At 44.5% G+C, this 22,587-nt stretch overlaps 2 protein-coding genes across 3 annotated transcripts; one reads left to right on the top strand and one right to left on the bottom strand.

Annotated features, from left to right (window-relative positions):
• The first annotated feature begins 622 nt into the window (after positions 1-622).
• Positions 623-14,315, top strand: elmo3 (engulfment and cell motility 3). 2 transcript variants are annotated; one of them, XM_053886332.1, is made up of 21 exons: positions 623-825; positions 4,060-4,168; positions 5,562-5,602; positions 5,669-5,741; positions 5,930-5,980; positions 6,054-6,223; positions 6,308-6,407; positions 6,485-6,636; positions 7,705-7,783; positions 8,194-8,244; positions 8,315-8,437; positions 8,504-8,626; positions 8,704-8,808; positions 8,870-8,978; positions 9,047-9,183; positions 11,898-12,061; positions 12,661-12,773; positions 12,860-12,964; positions 13,020-13,099; positions 13,162-13,242; positions 13,315-14,315. In XM_053886332.1, the coding sequence occupies exons 2-21, from the start codon at positions 4,091-4,093 to the stop codon at positions 13,525-13,527; spliced, it is 2,148 nt and encodes a 715-aa protein (XP_053742307.1). In that variant the 5' UTR covers positions 623-825; positions 4,060-4,090; the 3' UTR covers positions 13,528-14,315. The 2 variants fall into 2 exon arrangements, with proteins under 2 accessions (XP_053742307.1, XP_053742308.1); XM_053886333.1 differs by lacking the exons at positions 623-825; positions 4,060-4,168; positions 5,562-5,602; ... (10 more) ...; positions 8,870-8,978; positions 9,047-9,183 and adding an exon at positions 10,667-11,001.
• On the bottom strand, positions 13,702-21,943 carry fbxl9 (F-box and leucine rich repeat protein). The gene is made up of 11 exons (XM_053886334.1): positions 21,689-21,943; positions 20,599-20,700; positions 20,401-20,535; positions 19,731-19,910; positions 17,611-17,916; positions 17,207-17,423; positions 16,922-17,079; positions 16,238-16,453; positions 15,952-16,164; positions 14,975-15,189; positions 13,702-14,906 (listed from the first exon to the last, which is right to left on the bottom strand). Exons 1-11 carry the CDS (start codon positions 21,731-21,733, stop codon positions 14,738-14,740), a joined length of 1,956 nt encoding a protein of 651 aa, XP_053742309.1. The 5' UTR covers positions 21,734-21,943; the 3' UTR covers positions 13,702-14,737.
• Positions 21,944-22,587: the final 644 nt, after the last annotated feature.

The raw sequence follows: 22,587 nt of genomic DNA, 5'->3' as shown, positions 1-22,587 counted from the left end.
GAAATACTGTATTGGGAGGAAAATATGTATTATTTTCATAATTTCAAATGGTTGGAAAAATAAAGTTACATAAGGATATATTGGCTGCGTGTCAGATTTGGGCAATAAAATAGCAACACATAGGAATTTCGTTTCATAGTAAATATTTCAACAGCTGTCAGTGAGCTACATCTGTTGAAAAGTTTGCTCAACGGCCCTCCAGCAGGGCAGGGGGTTCTCATCCATAGTATGAAGTCATGAAACTTGACCCTCGAAAACAGCAGGGGGCGGCTGAGTCCAGCTGTCCCGCACCCGGAACTCTGATTTGCTCTCAACTTCTAAGGACTCGGAGGAAAAAAAAAATTAAGCATCATAATGGAGCGTATTTCCGTTCATGAAACGTTCAGAATAAAAGACCAGACGTTAGCGGAACTTTATTAACGCTATAAAGGCGCACCCATCAGAGTGGGTATTCTACTGTTGATTTAAACAATACAATCGCTTAGGTTTTAGCCAACAAAAATGAAAATGCGACCACTAACTTTTTGTAACTGAAGTTTTGTTCGAGGCAGACTTTATTTTGAAGAGCTATACCGGAGGACATACCTCACATACATGGTAGCTTAATGCAAACCTTAGCTTCAGCCTTAACGGCTTAAACCAACCCGGAACTTTTTTTGATAAACTCAGTCTCGCTGTGAAGTCGAACTGAGACATTTTAGCAATGTTTTAAGAACCTGACTTTTTGGTGAACTTGCTTCTGCCGGCGGACAAGGTCGATGCTCGAGACTCCCACTGCAGCGGCTCCTGCGGGACAGTAGCCCCCGACTCGACTTTTCCACCCAGGTAGGAGGGACGCACCAACTTCACTTCTGTTCCATTGAAAAATAGTCGCTTATGGTGGACTCGCCTTTCAGCAGATTTTGTTGTCACTTCCCCCCGTGTGGAGTTTCTGAATTGTCACTTTGTGGGAGGAATAAAGGACCATTTTACTCTTATTGAATTAGCATTTGTTTACACTCCTGTGATTGAATAAAGAGAGAAATGGCGAGTTTAGTGCTTGAATTAGCATTAGCTTCTGTGTGATAGTGGTTTTGTTGAGTGACTTGAAACATATTTTCTCCTTTATTTATGCGTGTGTTTTCCAGTACTAAACTAAACTAAACTAAGCAGCAGGGGGCCTTTCAGACTTGAGGGTTTGCTGTGTGTACACAAGAATGCAAGCTTGTTTGTACTCACTCATTAATGAAGTACAGCTCAATGTACGGTGTGTAATAAAGTAATACAAATACCGGTACCTCTGTATTTGTATAGTGTACCTCACCACTGTAATACAGGAATACAGTTTTATTCATTAGATATAATGGAAAGTCAATTACCCTTTGATCCCAGCAATAAGAAATGATTCAAGTGTTAAGTGTACAAAAAAACATCTGCTGTGTCGTCTTACTTTAGACACTAGAGAAGTGTTTCCATGCCAGACACAACACTGTTCACAATTCAATAACCTGTTGCCTTCCACTCCGTTGTCCCGCAGCCCTATGACCACGCTGAGATACACATATTACTATTAATAATAATAATAATAATAATAACAATATAAAATATATTGGGTTTCTTGTCTTGCCCACGGGCAAGAATCATTTCTACTTTTTTCTTTGTGTTGTTTCATGACCTGTCACTCATTTGTAGCATAAAGTAAAAAATACAGCTTCATGCATGTCGCCAGAAGGCTGTTCATCAACCTCCGTACAGGAGGCGATATGCTAACCTGAGCTATGTTGAAACATTTACCAGAAAACGAAGCACCATGAGTGAAATAGACTTCATTCATATTTTCCTGTTTCACTAACGGTCGGCGCAAAGATGCTTCCCAATCTGAGCTTAAGTAATGCTGGAGAAACTAATGTACAAGTCATGAATGAAACTCAACACATATTGTTAGAATCAGTTGAGCTGTGAGCAGAAATTCAAAAACGTAGTTTAGCATAACAGTCAAATAATGAACCAGCATGTTTATGTGGTCACCAAGTCAGTTCCTCCTCATGTATTCATGCATAAACCATTATCACCTCTAACGCCTCTTTATCAGTGATGTATTGCTGCTTGTTGTTGAGTGGAGTCACACTTATTTCTTTCTTCTGAACTTCATATAAAATCATCATTCCTCTGCAGTGCTCACTTCCTTTTAACTATAACGGCAAGCTAATCCAGTGTACACCCACACTGCTGCGTCATCGACTCACATTCAGCCCAAAAATATTTTATTTTTAGTTCAGCAATGTAGAGTGTGTATTCTGTCGAACTGGTTAAAGCATCTTAACTCAAAGGTCAAGACATGTATTATAGACACAGAAGGTTACAAATTGATTGCAGCTGGGAGGTACTGACATCTCATTGTCACACAATAACAAACTGCTGGAGGACAGTCACCTACTGTAGGTGCCTTCCGTCTGAGGTTTTCCCAGATGTGTCTTCTTTGTAAGGCACCACAGGGAGGACCTGGGAACAGATGGAGAGATCAGAGAGAGCCTCAACTCTCACTTAGATGGTGGCTTGAGCAGAAGTCTGTCAGTGTTACGCACACGACGGTCAGATTTAGAGATAGATGAGCCAGACAGAAAAAGTTGCAATGTTTGCTATATTTCGTTCACTCCAATTTAATGTTCTAAACTTTGGCTCCGGATCTAAATGACGTGTTGCCGACTCTGCAGTTTCCAGAGTGCACAGCAGCGCTCGAGCGTGTCTGAACTTGTCATCTTTAAAATAGATCAGGGCTATCCACTCCTCTGAAATGATGAAAACTATGCATCAAATGTTGTTTAGGAAACAAAAAAAAAAAACTTGCTACGGCAGTGGTCGGATCGCATTTCTCAGCATTGACCGGCGGTTGAGAATTAAATCCTCAGTGTGTACTTTGGGAGGCATCGAGGAGGAAGTGGGTATGACGTGAGTCATCAATCACCGAAACAAAAGAGGAACCTTATTTTTGAAAAATGTTACCTGCGTGCCCCACTCATCTACATGCTGCCCTTCCTTCTCTCTCCACTGTGCTTGCATTTGTGACATGTTACTGATACTGCTGATAAGAATTCTTGACACCTCATCTAACAAAGTGTACAAATGTGAATTAAACAGACAACCAGATGGGCCAGCAGTAAGATCTCTATTAGAGAGAAGGAACATATATGTTATGTCCACTATTTAAGAGAAAAAGTGCCAACGATTTCCCGGTTAGAGAAAATGAAATGAATATTTGATCCAGTGGAGGCGAACCAAGAAGTCCTTCTCATATAAGGTTCTAAGTTTTGTTTAATGTTGCCTTGACCTTCTGGCCTTTTTAACTTAATCTGTCATTTCTCCAAGTGAGTCACCTGTTACTGCTGTAAACCACCTTCGCCTTCATCTAAGCCACTTTAGGAAAATAAAGCACATTCTCCAAATCTCTATAGGATTATGACTATAAACTAGTAGTAGTCACTGAGATTCAGAGGGGGGCTGGTTTCAGCACAACCTCACGTTTCTGCTACTGCCCAGAGTTTTACAGAGGAAAACCACGGCCTTGGGGTGAAAGAGGTGAGATGTTAAGTGCAAGGGTTGTTTTGACAGCAGCTCGCCTTTGAAAGCAGCTGTAAACGGCTGCTCTACCTTCTTTCTTGTGTCACCGAGAGCAGACGTGGTATGTGAACAATCCAGGAGATCGGGAAGGAGGTGGAGTTATTAATCACACAAGTCGACACAAGCTCAGCCGTCAGGAGCTCATGAGCATGCAGAAGAATTTAGATCCTGCCATGTTCTGGATTCAATGGGAGGTGGGGAAGAAGGCGCAGGAGCAGGGGAGGGGAGTGGGGCCAAAACAAGAGCTTCTTCTTTATCTTCTGGGAATCCTGTGGCTCAGACGGAAGTTTGCTTGCATGTGAACTGAGATGGGAAAATACGTCCCCTATACACATAGCTGAATCTACCTGTATGAGTGGTTCATTAACTGCTAACCTTGTCACTCCATCAGATGAGGAAGTGAAGAGAGCTCAGCACAATTATTGTAAGGACGCTGCCATTTTTGATGTTTTTTATCTGCAGTTAGAGAGAGGGAAGGTAAAGGGACGCCAAAATGCCTCAGCAGAAGGACATCGTGAAGATTGCCATCCAGATGCCTGGAGCCTACCCCCAACTAATACAGCTGGACCAGGTGAGAGCGAGTCTCACAGTGATTTCTAGAGTGGCCCATTCACTGAAAGACACACAAACGCCACAGAATAAACAGACGTTCACAAAGACCAAAGACACACACAGATGTGTGTCTAGAGAGAAATGCATTCTGGAAAAACAATGTGTAACATGCCCTGTGAAGACCGATAACTGGTCCAGGGTGTCATTCTAGGAAACTGCCTCGTGTCCGGTCCATTTCATGAGCATCAAAATGTGTCTTAATGTTGTGAACAGAATTAAAACCATTTATAAAGTGACATGAATTACTCAATGCAACAGGTTTCAATGTCATTGTAAAGTTAAATCCAACAGTCTGTAGTCATGTCACTCACTGAATTAACACCTAATTATTAATAATATATTTATGTATTCATGCCCTTGACACTTCACTATGTTTTTAAAAATCCACAATATTGATGTTGATTCCGCAATATTACAGTACTTGTTTCTGTGATGTTCTCTTGATAGTTTAAGTTGTCTATATCGATATTTAATACATAGATACTTGGATATGCTGCTGCATTTGTGACGCGTTTATTACTGATGGTGTCTTTTTGCACATTATTTTGTTGGTTAAGGGAATGATTCATTCCTCTGTTGGACTGTAACATTTAACTGAAAGTCTAACTGGATCGACATCATAACCATAAACACACATAGTCATAGATAGCAGGTGACATCACTCGTGCTGGAGTAAAGGTCTCAAGTACTGTAGGCGCAATTTGACATGATTTATTTTCTATTTTTGCTCTTTTCTGTAATGTCAAGTGAAGCCATTTCTAGTATCTTCTGAGGATAGGGCAGAAAAATATAGAAAAATAGTCTGCGTCTGTCTGAAATTGAGTGCGAGAGCGTGGTAAGAAATGACAATATGAAAATATGGAATACACCCCTGCCAAAGTGGCCCAATTGTCTTGCTGTTTGGACCAACAAGACAAAAACAAAAGCTCCTGTCTGGGGTCATAAATCATGAATTCTGCTCAGCATCGTTCCCGTGCATACATGACTCCTCAACTCCTTCTAGTGCCACTAATGACAGAGCAGCCACTGGTTTACCACAGCACCCCGAAGACATTCTGGCTGGTTAACCACCGACTGACCGCTAATAGCATAGGAGCTGAGGGTCAGACATGGTGGTAGTCTGTTTTATATTTATGTACCACCATGGAGCGGAGCACTGAAGAAGACAAAAGTTTGAATAACTGTGGCACTGTGGTCTCATTGGGCCGTGTCATAAATGCTATTCAGCTTTTACAATAATGGGAGTTTCAGCGACTCATTTGTCATGTTGCGTCGAGCCACATGAGAGAAGCAGCTATGTTTCTGGGATTTGTGCGCTCACTGAAAGATACTTTTTCGTGTGTGTCGCGCAGAAAAAGCCTCTGTCTGCTGTGATTAAAGAAGTCTGCGACGGGTAAGTGAGTTTTTGTTTTTTCAACATCGCACTTGGTGGTTTGTCATGTTGGGGTTTGTGTTCCAGCTGGAATCTTGCGGGGCCTGACAACTACGCGCTTCAGTACGCTGATGGAGTTCAGACCTACATCACTGAATCGGTGAGTCGAAAACACTATCAGGTGTTCACCAGGAGTCAGTGGCTGTCACCCTGAATGAAAAATACTTGCATAAACAAAATATAGTGACATTTTCTCTCAGTTCACCTTCATTCACTTAAACATCTGGTTGAATCATTTCTTTCCCATTGGTTCGGTGTTTCGTAACATTTGTATTTTTCCAACTGCAGAATCGTCTGGACATTAAAAACGGCTGCATACTGCGACTGACCAAGGCCCCGGTGAGTCTGGGACGACCAGCCTCTTCACATCCTGAGATCAGCCTTTTCTCAATGTCTCCTCTCCTGTCTACAGGGCAGATATGCTGAGGACCTGTATAAGGGTATCGAGAGCATGGGTTTGGGTGTCCGCTGTGAGTCGCTCAAACAACTGGTGAGTGTTTCCACTGACGTCACCTTTGCTCAAGAGTTCATTAGCCGAGACGGACACCTGCTGTTGGTCAAGATTGTGGAGGACTCTAAAGAGTGAGTGTCAATATGACCGTCACATGTCATCATCATGAAGAGTTTGGAGAGATTTTTTCAAGTTCAAATGAATTGCTTTGACAGGAGCACGGCGATCATGACACACACGCTGACGGCCTTCATGGAGCTGATGGCTCATGGGATCGTCTCATGGGAGAATCTCTCGTCGGTCTTCATAGAAAAGGTTCCTCCTGCTGTGGATTAGGAGACTCTTTTTTTTTGGTTGCAACTTAACTTGCTAATAAGCTCCTCTTCCGTCAGATCGCCGACTTTGTCAACGGCAAGTCGGCAGATGCCCCCATTCAGCAGGTGTGCCTGGACATCCTGGAGAACATGGTCCTGAGCAGCCACAGCCTCTTTCTGCTGGTCAAACAGAAAATCACCATGGAAAAACTCATAGCTCACCTACAGATGTAAGTAGCACACGTTGCTCGGCCTTGCACCCAGATGATGGTTGAGGACGACATGGAACGTCTGGTAGAATGAAATCACATGATCAAGATTCAATGAGGTTTCATGAAACCGTGTCCTAATTTTCAGTGGCCACTAGATAGCACTGTCTGCCACATAAGCTTTGGCTTTGAACAACTATTTCAATGACACCTCACATCAATTGTGAAGCCGAGAGCGCCACCTACTGAATGGCTGACAATTAGGACACCGTTTCATCAAACTTCATCATCCCGGCACGTACACTGCAAAAACTGCAAATATAATATAGTCCAACGTGAAAATGTCATATTTAATCAAATACAATTCTAATTACATTTTTGTTGATGTGGGAGCTTATTTTATGACGCTCCATCTGAAAAAAAAATATGTCAATGGAAACATTGTTTTGAGATACAACTACGTGGAAATTTCTTTTTTAATTGTTTCTTATATGATTCACAATTTAAAAAATGTGTTTCGAGGCTCCACATGTTTAAAGGGAATCCAACCTTCATTGATAAGTCACTGATCTCAAACTTCTTTTACATGTTGGTAGAGACGTGGTCACATGTTTAAAGCTGTACCACATCAACACTGATGTCTTGCTGTTACCATCAGAACTGTATCAGATAAATTTTTGAATATTTTTTCCCTTCAAATGTTGCCAAATATATTTGTAGCTGAGTGCGGAATTAGGAAAAAAAAGATTTTCATATCACTTCCAATTACTATAAAATTATGTTTAGAATTAGTTTTCTCCACTTATTTTATGATCCAGGTCTTCTGTGCCTTTTGTGTCTTTCTAAATGATCTTAACAATGGGATTTTCTGCTGTTTTGTTAGTAGATGTTTTGCTTCTTACATGATAAAAACGTTTTGTTTTAGCTTTTATCTCATTTTTAAAGTATTATTCCCCCTGTGTTAGTGTTATACAAGTCATTGATTCAGAGCGTCATCATACACTTCCTCGTGCGAGACCTGACTGGGGCAAAACTTTTTATGTGACTCGCGCCAAATGTTGACATCATTTTCTTCTGTCTCACTTCCAGGACCAACCAACAGATCCAGACCAAAGCCATGGCTCTGCTTATGGCTCTGCTGCAGACGGCTGGGGTTACAGACAGACAGGTGACATGTCGTTCTGAATGTGTGCCAACATCACTAGTGTCTGCATGTTTACATAAGCTGCATCAGGCGGGGGGGGGGGGGAGGGGGAGGGGGTGAAGACAGTGAAGTCTGTCTTGGTTTCTACCCTGCTCTTCCCCTATTGTACCAAAAAGCCTCATTATCTTGCCTTGTGTGTGTGTGTGCGTGTGTGTGTGTGCTGACTGACTGACACACACACTTCCTCACTTTACTGTAGTTCAACAAATCCACCCTTCTTATCAGCGACACTGAGAAGGGGGCGTGGTTTGTGATAGCCGTTCCAGTCTTGGGTTCTCTGGAGGTTGAAGTCCTCTGTTCGCTTCTGTCTCAATAGCGCCACTCGATGTCGTGACTGTGTTACTACGCCTTGATAATTGTGTTCTCTGTCGCAGGAGATGTTTGTGTATCTGAACAAGAAGAATCTCCGGCAGTACATCTACAAAGTAAACAACATTTTTTACTCCAGTCTGATCTCTTACTTTGAGGCTCTCTAAGACGTGAACATCTGTGCAGAACATCATCCTCAGTTCTGGCTCGGTCCAGGACGAGATGGCCCACTATCTCTACGTGCTTCAGTCGGTTTTCCTAAACCACCTGGAGCCACGGATGAAGACGCCGCTGGACTGTTACAGCCCGGTGTGTGTGGATGCCCGAGCTTCCAGTGGCTCTTCCACCTCTAAACAAGCTGTTTAAATTGTGCAGGAGCAGCGAGACATTCTTCACAATTTGCGCCAGACAGCGTTTGAGACAGAGACAGAAAACAGCCTGAGTCACGAGAGAAGACGATCGCTCTGCGCCAAAGAGTTCAGGAAGCTGGGCTTCTCTGTGAGTGTCCATTTCAGAGAGCAGATCTCTCTGTATTTGTTGTTCGAAATATAGAATGTGGTGTGTGTTCCGTTTAGAACAACAGTAACCCCGGCCAGGACTTGGTGAGAACCCCACCTGGACTTCTAGCTTTGGACACCATGAATTATTTTGCAATACGGTACCCAGACGCCTACAGCAGGGTGAGTGGGTTTCTTTCTGTGGAGTCGCACCAAAAGTCCTATTAACAAGGTGTCCCTCTAGTTTGTGTTGGAGAACAGCAGTAGGGAAGACAAACACGAATGTCCTTTTGCAAGAAGCAGCATCCAGCTCACGCTCATCCTGTGTGAGATCCTTCGGATCGGAGAGACACGTGAGAAGACACTTAAATCCTGCTGACATTGACTTCACGTTTGACACCATCCTCTCGTGTTCCTGCAGCGTCTGAGACCGGCTTCGACTACCACCCCGTCTTCTTCAGTCAGGATCGCTTACTGGAAGAACTATTCTGTGTTTGCATTCAGCTGCTCAACAAGACCTGGAAAGAGATGAGAGCCACACAGGAAGACTTTGACAAGGTACCGCGTCCGACACGCCACTCCCCCCATGTGGCTCAGCCACTGTAGTGTGTATATATACATTAGTGGTGGGACTTTAACAAATGAATTACAATTCATTAATTACAACAGAAAACTTAGTTTAATTGAACAGTTTGCCCTCCAGACAACAGGGAACCTTTGTAAGTGCAGGAGTTCCTGGTCCACTGATGACACTGATGCACAAGACACGTGGCAGCTAGGATGATCACAACAACAACAAACATGGAGGAATCCCTGAACAAAAGCAAACAAAAGCATCTGTTTGCTTTGGTTCAGGGAGGTTTTTCACTACACAATGGCCAGGGTTTCCACTACTCTGAATGGACTTGAAATTCTTATAACATTGAAATTCTTATACAGATATTTTCAAGACAGTAAAAGAGCTTTAGTTTAAATAAGGTGATATAAAAACTTGAATATAGTCACCATCGTGATTTATTGTGCTATTGTCAAACTGATGCACACAATATTTAGTTAATTTATTTAATTTATTTTTTTAATCAAATCCCACCCCTAATATATATATATATATATATATATATATATATATATATATATATATATATATATATATATATATATATCTTTAAACACACACAAATAGAGAAACTGGTTGGAACACTTGACCACAGAGGTGAAAGAGTGATATATTTTTGAAACAGTATTTAAAGCCACACTGGACAGTTAGATTGTTTTTGTATTTGCCTGGCCTTTCTTCTTCTGGCCCTCCTGCCCAGCCCCCCACAGATGGAGACCACATGCATTTCAGGGACACACAATGACCTTAGGAACGCAACATGGTGCTTGGACAATGGCAATGGTCATCACCAGTGTGCTCCTGTCCAGAAGAAATATCGCTGAGCTGTTCATTCAACCCGCCCTGAAAGGAAGACGAGTCCCGCTTTTGTCCCGAGTCCGAGTTTCACCATCACACTCTGCCGACCATCATCAACATCTCCTGATGGCCATAAAACTCACTGACCTCCTGACCCAGTCGGGAGCTGGCCAGTGTCCTGGATGCCTGGATTGCAGGCCGGCTATTGTTTTTCAGTCATGGACCCCTACCCAGGGTGCTCTGGGGCGCAGACAAAAGGGTATTAGAGTGACAAAGAGAAGCGTGGTGGGCCGCAGAAACAGAAGGAGAAGGAAATGAGGGGGACACAAAGCGTCCAGAGCATCAGCAGTAATTACACAACAACAGTGGGAGGGAATGGAAAACCTCTGGAAAATTGTAAGAGAGGGGTGGTGATGGGGGAGTTTGGAGGTATGGGGGGGGGGCATAGTGACAAGTATTACATGTCATACCTGTGACCTGTGATGAAACGGAGGTCAAGTCAAGGTGCTGGTGTCGAAGAGTGTTGGTAGGATTTGGCAAAACTTTCAGGAGCATGAGTGTTGGTGAAGGAGCCTCATCATCCTGAAGTTGTGTCTGATAAAAGAAGCCTTAACTTGGTCGGTGTTGATCCCGGCTCCTAAAATCTTCTTAAAGTCCTAAAGTCTTCACTGGAGTTTCAACAGCTCATGAGGTCATGTCCTCACATTGATGCACATGCTGTAGGACTGTGTGAGCAGCTGCCAGTCAGGGATCCGATTGGTCCGGCCAGATGAATGACAGGGAGGCGGGGCATGTGTGCCAAACGGTCAGGGTCAGTGTTTACCAAACAGTCGCTGCCCCACACCTCCGCTGTCATGTTGCCCAGGATCGTCTCCTCTCACTTTCACCGCTCAACATTTGTCTGACTCTGGGATCTTGGATTCAGGTTTGACTGAGAGCCCACAGAGGAGCAGAGAATGGAAGTAAGACTGGCATCTGTTTGTCTCTGTCTGTGTCTGAAGTGTGAAATATGAAGTGTGTTTTAGCATCAGGTCAGCTTGAATGGGCCAGTGCTGTGAGGTGTGGTCATGTGACAGTTATTTTGGAGTGTGTCGCGTCTGCATGCTGACTCTATAGTCTGGATTCCACTGATGGCAGCAGGATGAAGGGCTCTGCGTGACGTGTCCTTTGATGATGATGATGATGATGGTGGTGACACAGTGCGGCTCATGCTCCATCTGCACCTCCATCATTGATCAGTCACTTGTGAGGATGTAGGTCAGCAGCCGGGAGTGTTGGAGCTCACATCAATTGCAATTTAGATCTGACTGTAGCCACTAAAGTCACATCAATAAGCGTACGATCCTCTCTTTTTTAAAAAACCTTCCTTTGAACTTTCTAACTTGAGCCTGGATTAGATTTCAGATTATACTCAAGGAAAACATTTGTTGTCGTCCAGTGAATAAGCTCTTAAAATGAGCCTCAGCAGTGAAGAGGGTTACTAAACCCCACTATTGAGCCATGAGTTACAGAGGGGGATCGGCTGCAGCAGCAATAAATCTGAGTCAATAATCCAAAAAGGTCATGTGGTTCTGATGTAAAATGAATCCAGATTGTTTCATGACAAACAAATGGCTTCGCTGCAACATTGAATACACTTCATACCGAGCTGTTGCCACATCATGGACGCTGTCAGAAGCAGGTGTTTTATTTGTGTTAAAATACTCTTAGAATCATTTTGACTATGTGTTGTGTATTGTGTTTCTAGCGTAGAGCAGCTATTTTTGAGAGTAGAAAGTTCGCGTCCCGTCCCATTGGTGTCACGCTTGCTAGCTGCCACTCAGCTGTGATGCATATGTCTGCCCTGACGTCCCTGCAGGTGATGCAGGTGGTGAGGGAGCAGATCACCAGGACTCTGAGCAGCAAGCCCACGTCCCTGGAGCTCTTCAAGAACAAGGTCAACGCTCTGAACTACAGCGAGATCCTCAAGCTGCGTCAGACGGAGCGACTGCACCAAGAGGAGACTCTTGCACCTCCAGTGCTGTGAGTCCTTCCTGTCTATCTTCTCTGCCTGTGCAGGTTGAGGAACTATGCAAACCGAAAAGGTGCTGCAGGAGCCACCGCTATGGAAAACAGCGATGGGTCAGAAGTGGTCATGTGACTGTTTGTCACTAAACAGAGTAGCAGGTGACCGGCGGTGAGGCCGTCTGCTCTCCAACACGAGTTCAGGTTTCCAACTGGAGAGTCTTGTGAAATATCTCGCAAATTTATGGGTCCTTGATATTGAAAATGACATTGAACACACCAGATTGAAATGGAAATACAATGAAACAAAGAGTGGTAACTGACTGAAGTTGGAGGGAAAGTGTTTCTGACAGCAAACGTCTAAAAATGTATCGAAATATAAAACAAAACAGAATGTTTTCTTTGGCTAATTTTGTGTTTTTATGCGAGTGCCAGTGGAGATTTCAGAGTCACCACTTGATGAAGCGATCAGACATCGAAGTATGCGTCACCTTTAAACGCTTGATTTCTTTATGCTGAAAACTACAAAAATGTAGTGACTGTATGCTGTAATTTCGGGTTTCGGTGAGTTAAGTCTCCAGTTAGCGACATGACTCTCGGCGTCTGTTTCTTCCCAGGGAGCTGAAAGAGCGGTTGAAGCCGGAGCTGTTGGAGCTGATCCGCCAGCAGAGGCTGAACCGACTCTGTCAGGGAACCATGTTCAGGAAGATCAGTAGCCGACGTAGACAAGGTATGTAGGGAGACCGAAGAGGACATGGGGGGAGGGAGGGATGAGCAGGACCATCTTATGATGCGACTGAACCCTGTTTTTGCCAGACAAGCTGTGGTACTGTCGCCTGTCCCCCAATCACAAGATGCTTCACTACGGTGACGTGGAAGAAGATTCTGAAACTCCAGCGATCGAATCCCTTCAGGAGAAGAGTGAGTCATGGTTTGGCCTTTCTTGCTTTGTCATCTGCTCACAAACATCCTGCAGTTCCAGTGGCAGACATCAAAGGGCTCCTGACAGGGAAGGACTGTCCACACATGAAGGACAACAAGGGGAAGCAGAATAAGGTCGGTGAGCAGCAGTGACCTTCCTGCTGCAGAACCAGAGCTCAGGTGGTTTCTCTGTGCAGGAAGTGCTGGACCTGGCCTTCAGCATCACCTATGACGTGGAGGAGTGCAGCCTGAACTTCATCGCCCCCTCCAGGACTGATGTGAGTGTCACCCTACACGACGTGCTGCCGGTCTTTTCAGCTGGTCTAAGTTGTGTCCTGTGTTTGGGGCAGTTCTGCCTGTGGACTGACGGGCTGAGCGTCCTGCTGGGCCGGGACATGAGCAGCGAGTCCATGCGCAGCGAGCTGGAGATCCTCCTCTCCATGGAAATAAAACTCCGCCTTCTGGACCTGGCCAACATTCCCATCCCAGACAGCGCTCCGGTCGTTCCCAAACCACCCAGTAATTACAACTTCTGCTACGACTTCAGCCAGACGGAGCAGTAGAGCGTGTGAGGGGTGGCCTCCAGGGGGCGTGGAGAGCTGCTTCTCCAACTTCAGGGACACCGAGTCCAGTCCCCTCGTTTCAGAGGCTGAACTGCAGGATTGTGCACGTCCCGTCAAACATTGTCCAGCCTGGAACATGACTAATAAATGGCCCACGTTCTTACCACTCCTACTACAAGCCCCATAATGCACTGCAACAGACAAAGCTCTAGGGAGAAATAGGGGCTAGAACAAAGTCAGTTTGAGAATATCATGTATTGATTTGACCCATGTGACCCCTCTGATCTCATGCACAGTCCATCCAAGCCACTGTTCCAGACTCCCTGAGCTCCAGAGAGTGAACTGACAAAGCAGGGAGCAGGTGATAGATTCAAGACTTTCCTGGGTCACTGTCATGTGAGTCGGCTGCTTGTCCACCGCTGTTGTCGCCTCTGTCCTCTGGCTCACCATCCTGCTGGTCGCAGCTGCTCACTGTTGTACTGACACGGACGCTATCGTTGAATTTCAGCAGCACACTTGAAGACAGGTACAGTTCAAACGTGGTCCTGCTAATATATGCTGATATTTAAGGTTTTCTTACGCAGGAAGTTGATATTTCATCACGACCCGGTACCAATCTGTGTCTGAAGATGGACTCTTCATGATGTTAGAAGCAACTCCTCGGGTTCCAGTGCATCAGAATAATGATAATAATAATATTAGATGTTCGTGTTTCGTCATCATGACTGTTTTTACCAGATGCACTGTGATGTCTCTGCTTTGGCATGAATAAAGATTCGTACCGAAGAGACCGACAGCTTTCACTCATCACCGAGTCACGACGAACGCTGCGCTTTCATTTTGTCTCAGACTCCTGAACTGCTCCTTCAATTATTTTCAGAAACCACTAGATGGCACTCTTGACAAAGATTCCGATCTCTAACGGTGATGAAGAAATTTCAACCTTTTTAATTTCTTCAACTTTACAGGGGGTTTGGTGACATGCTCCAGTTAAATACAACACTCTTTACAATCACTGGTTATTTGGTCAGACAGTCCAAAAAATATCCTCACAATTCTATGATTAAAACAGGTAAAACTAACATTTAAAACATCCTCACTCTGAGGAGGAATGTCCCGTCGTTTCAGCAGGCGTGAAGATGATGTCAGACATGGATTTACAGTCTTTAAAAAAAGTTCTTTGGTCAGCAGGTTGTTGGCGGAAGTGATGTCAGAGAGTCAGACTCAGGTCAGTCCCACCTGGGAATTTGTAGTGAATGTTCTCCAAATATGGCATATGAGACTGAAGGAGCTCCACCATGGTTCCAGTGATGTTTTTGCACTTGGAGATGTCCAGAGTCTTGAGGCGCCTGCAGTGTTTGATCAGGACCAGTAAGGACCTGCAGAGACCATCGGGTCAGTCAGACGACTGTGATCCACGCGTGTGGAGAGGTGTGGCTCGGCTCACCTGTCGGTGATGTGACAGGAGGAGAGGTAGAGATGCTGCAGCCTGTGCAGGAAGGGCGCCGCCGCCGTCAGGCCTGCGTCGCTGATCTCGGTGCAGTGACTCAAAGACAGAGAGGTGAGGCTGCGGCAGTGACGGGCGATGGACACCAAGCTGGCGTCTGTTATTTTGGGCAGCATGCCCAGGGAGAGGTGCTGCAGGTCTGGGTGCTGTATCACCTGCAACCAGAAGAAACATGAACCAAGCTGCCTCAACGTCTCATCCAATGTGGATGTATCGAAACAAATCGGGTATATAACTTGAAAAAGGATGAAAAATTCCACTTGTTTTCCCCTAACATGGTGTTGGGTCACAAGTCACAGCGGAGCAAAGAGAAGCAGCGATTATTGAAATTTCATTTTTACTATTCATCATATGATGATAATAACATTGTTTACATATGTAAACCAACATTTACTGTAAACAAACTACAGTTGCTACATTAACCACACGAGGACAAGCGCGCCCTCCAGTGGAAACATGTGTCATTGTCATGCAAGTGTTAGGCGCCTCCGTTTTAAAATGATCTACCTTAAACGGCACATATAAAGACGGTTTCCTATTTATCTCGCAACATAGAAGCCTCCAAGCTGCTGGATCCGACACATACAAGCAGAACAGGAATTCCAGAGTAGCTGACCTTTAAGGGCGCTTTCACACAAGTTACTGATGATCACCAGACTATTCATTGATCATTTGATGTCTGGATCTGAACTTCACTGATGAAAACCTTCTCGATGGTCAGTAATCTCTCTCACTGTGTTCAACGTGGTGTGAGAGCAGCGTGGACAACTCATGATGTTAAGAAGAAAGTGCCCTAAATCACATCAACTCTCCAGTTAAAAACAGCTTTTTCAGTAAAATGACATTGACCGTCTTTGACTAAAAAAAGCGAGGTTCATGTTACACGTATTGACGTGGACGTCTGGTGGGTGACGGACCTGTGTGATGCCGTGGTCGGTGAGTTTGCAGCAGGCCGTCAGGTCCAGCTGCTGCAGCCGCCGCAGGGACAGCAGCGACGCCCCAGTCTGCTGCTTCAGCGTCTCCCTGGCGTTCTGCGTCAACATCTTGGGCTGCTCCTCGTAAGGCAGAGGAGGCGGCTTGAAGAAGCCCATGTTGCCAAAAGTGCGGGTGAACCGCGGGCTCTTGTCCCACTGTCGTGACGACATCAGCGTTTTAAGGAAAACACAGCAAAGCAGAGACGCAGCAGCGGCGTCCTCATCTCACCTCCTCCTCCTCTGTCTCGCACTTGGCCGTCTCCACCATCCCGAGCAGACCCCAGTCTGTCACCTCAGTGCACCAGCCCAGTTTGAGCACCAGCAGCCCCTTCAGGTGGGTGGCGATGGCGTGCAGAGACAAGTCAGTCACGTTGACACACGAGGTCAAGTCCAGCTCTCGCAGAGTTCCTCTGAGGAGCTGGGAGAGCGAGAAAACTGTGATGTCCTGGAGACAGAGAGAGAGAATGACTTCCTTTACCCTCACTCATTCACACACATGTATTTTTACTTCATGTCATGACACACAACCTCCACTGAACTATCTTTCCTGACAAAAAATATATTTTTCTCTTTGGCTGCAAGTAAATTAAAATTAAATTTTAACTCCATTATTACAAAATAACATGTTTTTGTGCACTTATATTCAGTCTGAAAATTAAACATGAATTCATCACATTTGACAAAATACATTTCACTGTTATACATGAATAAATATATACAGCATAGTTGAGGAGAACTAAAGAAAGATTGTTTTCACAGCAACAGATATTGTCTGATTATATATATTTTTTTTTGGACAAAACACTAGTGTTGATCAGAGCAAATAAAATATATCCCACTAGATGGCGGTATAATGGTGAGGTATTCTGATTAAAGAGCACCATCTCTGCGGCGACATCCACGCCACACTGACCCGGATGTAGGCGCAGCTGGTGAGCTTCAGCGTCTCCAGTTGAGCTCTGTCGCTGTTGGAGGTGGACAGGCCCTTCACGATCTCCGCACCGCTGATGTGCAGACACTCGGACAGATCCAGACACTTCAGGTTGGACAGGGACAGCAAGTCAGCGAGGCCTGCGGATCGAATCATGTCAAGGACATGTGACAGCAGATGAGCATCATGTGACTGTGAAAGTTCAACTGAGCGTCTCTGAACTGAACTGGGAGCAGGAAGGCAACACAACACTGAACCATCCAGCACCTTTCTCTGTGATCCTCCAGTCACAGGACAAGTAGAGGTGAGTCAGCGAGCTCAGGTCGCGTGCGATGGCGACGACGGCTCGGCTGGTCAGCTCGGTGCAGCCGCTGATGTCCAGCCTCTGGATGAGGGACTGTCGTCTCACCAGGTTCTCCACGGAGTAGTCAGTCAGCTCCTTACAGCCGTGTAGGCGGAGCTCCTGCAGCACCAGCCCTGGAACCTGCCACACACCAGAGGAACACATCAACTTGTGTCCAACAGCTCCAATATTTCCTCTCCTGCTGCGCTCTTTCTTTCTCTCTGATGTCCATGTGTTAGACCGGAACAGCAGAAGCTCCCATAAGACTGTTCTGAAGTAAACCTTCAATACATGTTAATCCAGTTTTTCAGCTTAAAACGTTCCTCACCTGAGCGATAGTCCGCAGCGACTCAGGCGTGATGGACGTTCTGCTGAGGTCCAGCGCTACAAGAGTGGACTTCTGCTCTGTCAGCAGCCTGCGCAGGTTCCTCAGGGACAGCAGAGCCGAGGAGTCCTCCACGGCGCCCACGGGGCAGCCACGGTAGGGGTCAAACTCAAACGCGATGTGGCACCCCGCCAGCGACAGACTGCGGAGCCTCGGCGTGCAGCCGGTCAGGCGGTTGAAGGTGAGGTCGGAGAGGTAGCGGAGATCAGACAGGTCCAGCTCCTCCAGCCCCCGCAGGGCAGAACTGACCTGAGACAAAAGACAGCGGAAATACAGTAGTCAGTAAAGCTGAGAAAAGGCTTTGTCTCTGTGAATCATGGGTGGGAAATGGAATTTCCTAGTGGTGCAAGGTAAAAAAGGTAAATTATATAAGATGAAATGTTTATATAATAATGCAAAAACTGGGTTACATGATAAAATACAATTATAGAACTTGGCATTCTATACTCTTTATCTTAAGATTGTCACAGTAAATTAGATTAGATTAAATAGAAGTTTATTGATCAACTGGGAAGACTCCGTCCAATTCATATTAGATATTTCATAATGGAGTCGAGGCAGCGTGTTCCTGTAGCCAGCTGCTGTTTATTTTCAGCCAGATTCAAAATTTAATTTTTTTTTCTTCGAAAAGAGGAACACAGGTGCTCAGTCCAGATGTTCAGAGAGGCAGAAGCTATTCTTCCTGCCAGCGTCTATTTTTTCACTTCACCAACGCCCGGTTCTGATCACACCCAACACGTGCAAGCGAGTCTCATTAGATTACAACAGAGAAAATGTCCTTTGTATGTCCCACTGCGGGGAAATTATCCACAGATAAAACCAGACATTGTCTAAACACCACATGACTTATGGTATATTCAACGCATTATTACCCTGTCGACACTTTAAGTGCCATCATTGCAAACTTGTGTCAGGCAGCTTTGCTGCATTTAAACAGGCCAAGCTGTAAATATGAGGCCTGGCGTACGTCCTCCTTAGCACACGCAGACAGTGGACACTTGTAACTTCAATCTCAGCAAGATTCGTTGGGAGTTTCATGTCAAACTTTTGGCGCCTGGTAGTGGAGAGAGTGCGGTTGTAGTCACGTGGCAGGAAGTGCGAGCTTAGCGAAGACGATTCATGGTTAAAACACCCAGTGACCAATGTTATTAGATTCACAAGGGATGTCGGATACCACTTTTCAGGAGTACAAGTACGAGTACTGACAGGGTACGAGTATTTGCCGATACTGAGTACCGATACCTAAGAACCAATTGTTTTATTATGAAAATTTCCTGTCACTTTTCGCAGGATGGTTTAGTGTTTGAACCTTCCTCGGAGGGATCTCTGTAAAAAATAGTACCGTCGCTGAATTAAAGCGGATGGGAGGCCCACAACAGTGACATGCATCGCAGAGTGGATTTGCCTCATGAGAAAGTGTGGCATGAGAAGCTGCGACTGTGCTCATTTTGCGGGGGCGTTAACAGCGCTGTAAAAGTCTGCAATGCACTGAATCTGTGAAAGGTGAAAAGCAATACAGCGTGGGCGCACTGGAGTCGGTATCGGGTGCTGTCATGAGCAGCTATTTGAAGAGTACAAGTACAGCAAAATAGGCCTGTATGGGTGCAAGTACCGACAAGTTCACCTTCTACCCAAACTTGATTCTTCTCTTTTGCAGTATGCCTTTATCTCTTACCATTTTCTTGCTGCCATATAAGGGATATGAAAGTTGAACTTTCACAGAAAGAACTCCTTGAGGGTTAACTCTGTTTGCGCAGAGCATTAAAATACGTTTTCCCAAGCAAACCGATTGCTCTCTAATCAAATGCAGCCACAGAAATGACAAACAGATTTGTTTATTAAACCAATAAAACAATTAAAACTGTGTCATGGGATCAACATCAAAGACGAATAACTCGTGACTGAGGCGTCATGTTCTATTTTTAGACTTGGTTCTCACCCCTCACTGAGGCGCTAGTTTCGAAAAACCAACCACAGCAGGTCGGAAACTTTTCGCCTCATAACTGAGCTGCCAGCAGCCACACAACTCAGGTGAAGCGACGCACTGTGTTGAGTGTGTTTACCTGGCGCCGGTGCTCTTCCCTGGAGAGGAACGCTCCAGACATAAAAAGGCTGTCGAGACCTCGGAGGTCCAGCCTGCGGAGGGAGGTGAGGTGAGGGAGCAGGGTCAGCAGAGATGCCTCTGTGATGCTGCTGCCGGGCAGAGCCAGGCTCTCCAGCTTGGAGCCCAAGCACTGACCCACCTGGAGAAAGAGACACTTAAATCAACTAGAAAATAATGAGATCCAGCAAGTAAAAGAAAAACACAACTGAGGTTTACAACTTCAGCAGAGTATTGATGATAAGACACAAAGACAAACTCATTCTAACTGAACTTTGGACCTCGATGAACAGCCAGAGTTGCAGTCAGTGTCACAAAAAAACAGAATTATTTAAAGGATGACTCTGCACATTTTGCTTACTAAACATGTTCAAACTTCATTATTTTCCTTTCGGGAACAGGTTTTGGAGCGTATTTGGAACCATCTTTGTAGGCTTAAGGAACCGCGTTGAGAACCAAGAAACAGAGTGTAAAAACAGTTCGAAAAAGTTTTCATAGTTTTATATTGTAGCTTCATATGACGCACGCAAATGTCTGAACTGAATTATTGCCCTCACTTCAGTTCTCCGTCACAGACATCTCACGTTCTCTATCAAACATTAAACATGACCAGGACCATGTGACTCACTCACCTCTAGCAACAGTGACCGTGACATGCTGAACCCATCCAGCTGACTGATGACCAGACTGCACTGGGACTTCCTCCCCAGACCTCGGACCAGGTCCAAGGAGGACGCAGACGCCGGGAAGCAGAATGTGACATTCTTCTGCACGAGGTGTCAAAACATGAATGTCCGTTCTGGAGGGTAGATGAGCTACTCATAGCCTACCTGAAAACACAGCTCCTGACTTGCAAGGTACCAGCTGCGACACACAAGGGAGGCTTCCTTCCGGTCTGAGGCGTGAAGGAAACTCAGGATGTAAATGACAATCTAGAGGAGGAAAAAGACAAGGAAACTTTTAATATAGCGGGCGGTTCCAACAACCAGTCGACACAGTCGACTATGATCGACTGATCGAAGAGTCGGCAACAAGCTATTCGCACCACATTTTGAGCAATGTGTGTTCAGTATTCAGAGTCACATGTTCGTACACATCATAGACCGACATGGTCGCTGAGCTAGGCGTGACTTGTCTACTGTCAATATGGTTGTGATGAAACACATGACTAGTGTTTACGACAATTAACATACATGTTTCCATTTTCTAATTTGCAACACTACAATGTCACAAGCCTGTGTGTTCAACAACCTGCATATGTCAAAGGTCGACTAGTTCACTAAAGGTGAAGATAGTTGGTGACTAGTCGACTGTTGGAATAGTCACCTGTCGCAGTGCACTGAAGACCTTTGTTGTTACTGTACTGAACGCTATTAAAGGTATGTTTCCACAAGTTGAGAATGCGGATATCAGATCTTCTTTTAAAATGCCTGTCACAACAGGTCTATCAAAAAGGTACAGGGAAGCAATTCATGATTTCCTGACTACTGTGTTTACAGTGAGACAAGACACTTATTTGAAAAAGAAAATGTCTCACTGGATTTTCACATCTCCATTAAGTAAACACGCAGATAATCTCGAACAATGACGTAATACGGTGTGAAATGATCATGAACATCCAATACATAGGGACACATGTTTAAGTACTGAAACATTTTCGGGTCACTTTTATGTTTAACTCCTAATGTAACGAAGTGTACATAACTTAACCCCTAATGTACTATTCTGATATAATAATGAAGTGTACATAACTTAAACAGCTTAAACTAGTTCAAATAGCAGCAACGACACAAAAGACCAAGTGAAACAAGTAAAGTAAAACAGGTAACAGCTTTGGAAACCAGCATAGAACACGTGCCCTGTTTAAAGCATTGGTTCATACGAGTTGTTTAGAAAGGAAAAGCTAAAGAAGTGACTCACTTCCAGAGGCAGCTCGGGTGTTTCCTCTCCATCACTGTCCTCCATCTCGAATGTTATTGAAGAACCATCCCCGTCGACCAAGCTAACCCTCGCTAGCACGAGCTAACCACTGTCAGCACACGCACAATGGTGTAGCCGTATCATCCCTGTCTGTCTGGAGTCCTCTCAAACTTGTAGTTTCGAGTGTCTTCAAGTCGGCGGGAAGCTAAACCACCTGCCGTCTGTCAGTGCGCGACCCGTCTCTGCGACACTCGGGGCTTCTGGTCAGCTGACTGGCGAGTGCACCGCGGTGCGTTATGGGAAACGGAGTTTGTTCAGGTAAAATTGCAGCAAAACTAGATTTTATATATATATATATATATATATATATATATATATATATATATATATATATATATATATATATATATATATATAAAATTACAGAAGCTCAAATTTATGATGACTATTATGGAATATTATGGAATAGTGTGGAAATAAGGAGTAGAAATATAAACAAAATACCTAAATCAATAATATCAATGTGTTAGACGTTAAGTCAATTCAATAATGAATACATATATAGCTCATATTTGGAAAAATATGAATATTAAAGTCTGAATAATGCTGATGTGGAGTCATGGTAAACCAGGCTTTTGTTTTGATTGTTAAACGTGGGTCTCGCAAATTTAATCTTTTTCACTAGTTGACATTAATAAGTTGACACTTGTGACTTTAACCAAAAGCAGAAATTATAGATATAGATATAGATATAGATATAGATATAGATATAGATAGATAGAATATCTCTCTTTCTCTCTAAAATATATAGAAATAATAGGTGAAGATGAAAAATGGAAATGTCAAAGACACTAAAAGCTTGATGTACTAACTTCTGAGGATACACTGAGGTACTCCTC

Source organism: Synchiropus splendidus, chromosome 14, assembly GCF_027744825.2.
Source record: "Synchiropus splendidus isolate RoL2022-P1 chromosome 14, RoL_Sspl_1.0, whole genome shotgun sequence".
Lineage (NCBI taxonomy): Eukaryota > Metazoa > Chordata > Actinopteri > Syngnathiformes > Callionymidae > Synchiropus > Synchiropus splendidus.
The sequence above is the reverse complement of the archived record's forward strand: the minus strand, read 5'-3'. Positions and strand labels throughout refer to the sequence as shown.

Excerpts from the sequence above, each read along its gene's own strand:
- elmo3 (XM_053886332.1), top strand. The coding sequence starts at position 4,091 with ATGCCTCAGCAGAAGGACATCGTGAAGATTGCCATCCAGATGCCTGGA. Across the intron at positions 4,169-5,561 it reads AACTAATACAGCTGGACCAG|AAAAAGCCTCTGTCTGCTGT; the intron begins GTGAGAGCGAGT and ends TGTGTCGCGCAG. Across the intron at positions 8,979-9,046 it reads CCTTCGGATCGGAGAGACAC|CGTCTGAGACCGGCTTCGAC; the intron begins GTGAGAAGACAC and ends GTGTTCCTGCAG.
- fbxl9 (XM_053886334.1), bottom strand. The coding sequence starts at position 21,733 with ATGGAGGACAGTGATGGAGAGGAAACACCCGAGCTGCCTCTGGAA. Across the intron at positions 17,080-17,206 it reads CTGGAGGATCACAGAGAAAG|GCCTCGCTGACTTGCTGTCC; the intron begins GTGCTGGATGGT and ends TTCGATCCGCAG. Across the intron at positions 16,165-16,237 it reads GCGAGACAGAGGAGGAGGAG|TGGGACAAGAGCCCGCGGTT; the intron begins GTGAGATGAGGA and ends TCGTCACGACAG.